Source organism: Saccostrea echinata, unplaced genomic scaffold, assembly GCF_033153115.1.
Source record: "Saccostrea echinata isolate AGI-Se365-2 ecotype Australia unplaced genomic scaffold, CSIRO_AGI_Sech_v1 ptg000062l, whole genome shotgun sequence".
NCBI lineage: Eukaryota > Metazoa > Mollusca > Bivalvia > Ostreida > Ostreidae > Saccostrea > Saccostrea echinata.
Window position 1 is genome coordinate 6,015,301 of NW_026889811.1, and position 3,701 is coordinate 6,019,001.

General features: G+C 34.6%; 1 protein-coding gene across 1 annotated transcript; it reads left to right on the top strand.

Moving 5' to 3' along the window:
- Positions 1–838: 838 nt before the first annotated feature.
- LOC133175330 (ras-related protein Ral-A-like) lies at positions 839–2,388 on the top strand. Its single transcript, XM_061310424.1, has 4 exons — positions 839–1,283; positions 1,403–1,491; positions 1,692–1,875; positions 2,117–2,388. Exons 1-4 carry the CDS (start codon positions 839–841, stop codon positions 2,386–2,388), a joined length of 990 nt encoding a protein of 329 aa, XP_061166408.1.
- Positions 2,389–3,701: the final 1,313 nt, after the last annotated feature.

The window sequence follows — 3,701 nt, forward strand, 5'->3', positions numbered from 1 at the left end:
AAATTCACTTTCAGTTGTGTGTTTACCTGTTCTCAAAATTAGAATTTAGTCCCACAATATTGTTCGGCAACAGTAAACGACTGAGGACTAAAACTTTCAGGACTGATATTCAGTCATCAGTTTATTTGAATCGTGAGAAAATCTTGCATCGCCGTTACTTCCGGTCGTGAAAGGAGGTGATGTAAAAAAGTGATTGGTTAATGGTTAGCACGTTGGATTTTCACGCTGGCGAGTAGGATTAAATCTCCAGAGTGTCTGAATTTCTTTTATCACTTTTTCAGCTTGAATTTTCGTTTTTTTATTTTCAGAATCGGACGGAAGACCTCTCATTGCTCGCAATGAGTTTCTAGTTATATATCTTATTTTCAAATTCGCCAGGAAAAGTGTTATATTCTTATTGTGAAACGAGGGAGAAAATAAGCCCAGTTAATGCAAGACATTTTAGAAATCGGCAGTGAATTTGAGAATTCCAACACTACAGTGGACAGTATAAACTCGACCCCCCCCCCCCCCCAAAAAAATAATAACATGGAAAATTCTGATACAAGAGAGACAATATAGATTTGGGAAGACTCTCCTTAAGAATTTCGGTAGAAACTTCTACATAAAAATTAGAATTTGGTGGTAGATCACGGCCATTACCGCTTATAGTCTTATGTTTTTGTCACGTATGCCCAATTGTCTGTCACGTTCCTCGAAGTTATATGGTATTTCCAGGAAAAAAAAACTGTTGGCGTTGAAAATGACTAATGAAATCAAATGTCTAGCAGAACAATTTATATGTCTATATAAATCTTATCTTAACCCAAACATGTGATCAACATTATCTTGCGGCAACATGGACGAAAGCAGAAAAGAAACGAGAAAAAATACTACCCTGCGTCGTCTTCAACCTCAGACTCAGTCCTTCTCTGAATTTGGAAGATTTGACAGAACACTTTACGTACCTGATCGAAATCGCTCAGAAACCTTCACTGAATCTTCTATACCACAGGAAACCCCAATTGTGGAGAGGGTTCGACACTTTCGCAGAACAAAATGGGGCTTTAAGAACCGCGGCGATTCACTTCGAGTTTCTACAAGTTCTTTGACTAATTGTGAAATTGAAAGCAAAGAAAGGCGGGGGTCAGGATTTTCAACAATGTCTTTTACAAGTGATGATTGCTTCCAAGAAAGCGACATCAAGAGACACAATATTATAATATTTGGGATTCCTGGAGTTGGAAAATCATTCCTTTTGCAACAAATGAGAACTTCCGAGTTTCTCAGATCATGTCCAGAAGGTGGGTACTATGCTGTTAATTTTTAAAATAAAACCTGTACGAGCTCTGTAAATATATGAATTTGTATTTCTCATGAAGAGGTTTTGCTCATTTATGAATTTTTCGTTTTTTCCCCACAGGTCCAGATCCTTATTATATATCTGTCCCTGTGGTTTTAGGGGGGAAAGAATCAATTCTTAACTTTGTGGAAGCAGATATGTATATTCAGGTAAATATTATTATTATTATCGAGGAAAAATTAGCTAAGTGCTAAACTGCATGCCTTTAAATTACAAGTAATTGCCAACGTGTTTTACATCGAACTAATTTAAAAAATACTTGTACGCATGTATCTTTGTCACGTACATGTAAATATTTTTTCGTCTGTTTTCTCGTAAATTGTCTTTAATTGATGTTTTCCTTCTTCAGAATCATGGAGACAACAACCAATACGATGCTTTTCTGATGGTTTACTCGGTAACGGATAAAAGGTCATTTAATTTCATCGCCAATAAATTGAAGAAGATAAAAAGAGAAATAGGCGACACAAAACCTGTTTATATCGTTGCAAACAAAGTAGACATTATAAGATTCCGGGAAGTTTCCAGTTCGGGTAAGTCGGTTCTGCGAGTTAGAAACGTAAAAGTTACTATATACCGGAAATTTTCGCCCCTGTTTTATTTTCGCCCTTGTGGCAAGCAGGTGAATTTTTCTCTTTAACACAGTTGTGTCTGGGCAAATTTCCAAATAGTTGTTTGCAAGTGTGAGAAGGCGAACATAACAGTATACATTATTAACAAAGTTGTAATGCACAATACACATACTAAAATTTAAGATTCTTTTAACTATTTTAGAGGGTTTGAAATTGGCACAAGAGAACAACTGCAATTTTGTGGAGGTTTCCGTTTCTCTACAATGGAATATCGACAAAGTCCTGGTGGATATTACAAAGCAACTTCAAAGAGGGAAAAAGAACAGCAATTGTCGAAAACCTTCTTGCCTGTGCATTGATGAGAATATGATCTTGAAAACTTCAACATCAGAAGAAAAGTCCAGGAGAAAAAGTCAAGTTTCCATACTTTCAAGACTGCGAAAACTATTTAAAAGAAAACATTTAGAGTTATGATACCACTTGAAAATAAAAATTAGTTATGATACCAGGTTGACATATCATAATTGTTCTGTAGAATCTTAATCCTGATGATTCAGATCGATATTAATCTGTAGCGTAGTGGTAGGGCGTTTGCGTGATCGGGAGGCTGTGGTTCGATTTTCGTTCACCGCGTCTCGTCAAAACTTAAGACTTAAACATAAAAATTAATAGTGACTGTTCCTTCGACAAGCGCCCGACACCTAATGTGAAGTCACGGGTCTTTCAGATGAGACCTTAAACCGAGATCACGGTAGGCACGATAAAGACCATCATTGCTCAATGGCGCTGAGTGCCGAATAAGCATACGGTGTAGTCTCCATATGATTGAAAAATTTTCGAATGAGACCTTAAATAACATAATCAATCAATCAATCAATCAGATTTGTGTTTGATATTATTTAATAAAAAACAACAACATTATTATTTACCTACAATCAGGTTTAGAAATTTTCGATTTTGGCGCCAGCTGTGCATGTCATTGGAACTTTTTTTGTTTTTATCAGTTTAGCTAATAACATCTTTAGTACATAAAGAAAGTTGAGATTAAACCCAATCATAATCGACTAAACACCTATTGGTATATAAAGCTCAACATTTTATACAGAAAATTTCATTAGGGATGGCTACTTCTTGTGTTAAACATGTCTATTATACTGTGTGTGGCATAAATTTACTGGGTGAATAATCTATTCCAATATTAAGACTTACGCTGACTAAGTTTGCTTAGATAATACCAAACAATATATTCCTATATTTACTAAGAAGATGACCAAATTAAAGCTTTATAAGCTTTTCTGAAAGCGCTTTAGAGCAGGTCACACTACCACGCGTGTTTTCAAATGTCACGTGAGACCGATATTTTCAGGCTTTTTCGTAAGGTCCATTCCAAGTATAGATAAGAGGTTCTACATGAATAAGACAGATAAATGTTTTTAGATTAAATTTAATGTTAATCAGCCAAATTTCTATTCTTGTATACCCTTACAAAAAATAAAATAGTAAACAATAGTTTTCTAAGCTTATTATAATTAGCTATACAATGTAGTGATAACATCAAAACTTTGGAAACTTCAGTTATAAAATAACTTTGATACTTTAATTTACCATGGTGGTAACTAAAAAAATTCAATTTACTGTAATAGTGATCACTATGACAGTATAGACTTTGATTTACTGAGTGATAATTAACCATAGTGATAACTGAAACTTTGATTTACTTTAATATTGTTACTATAACAGAGTAAACTTTGAAGTACTATAGTGATCACTGATAACTTTGAATTACT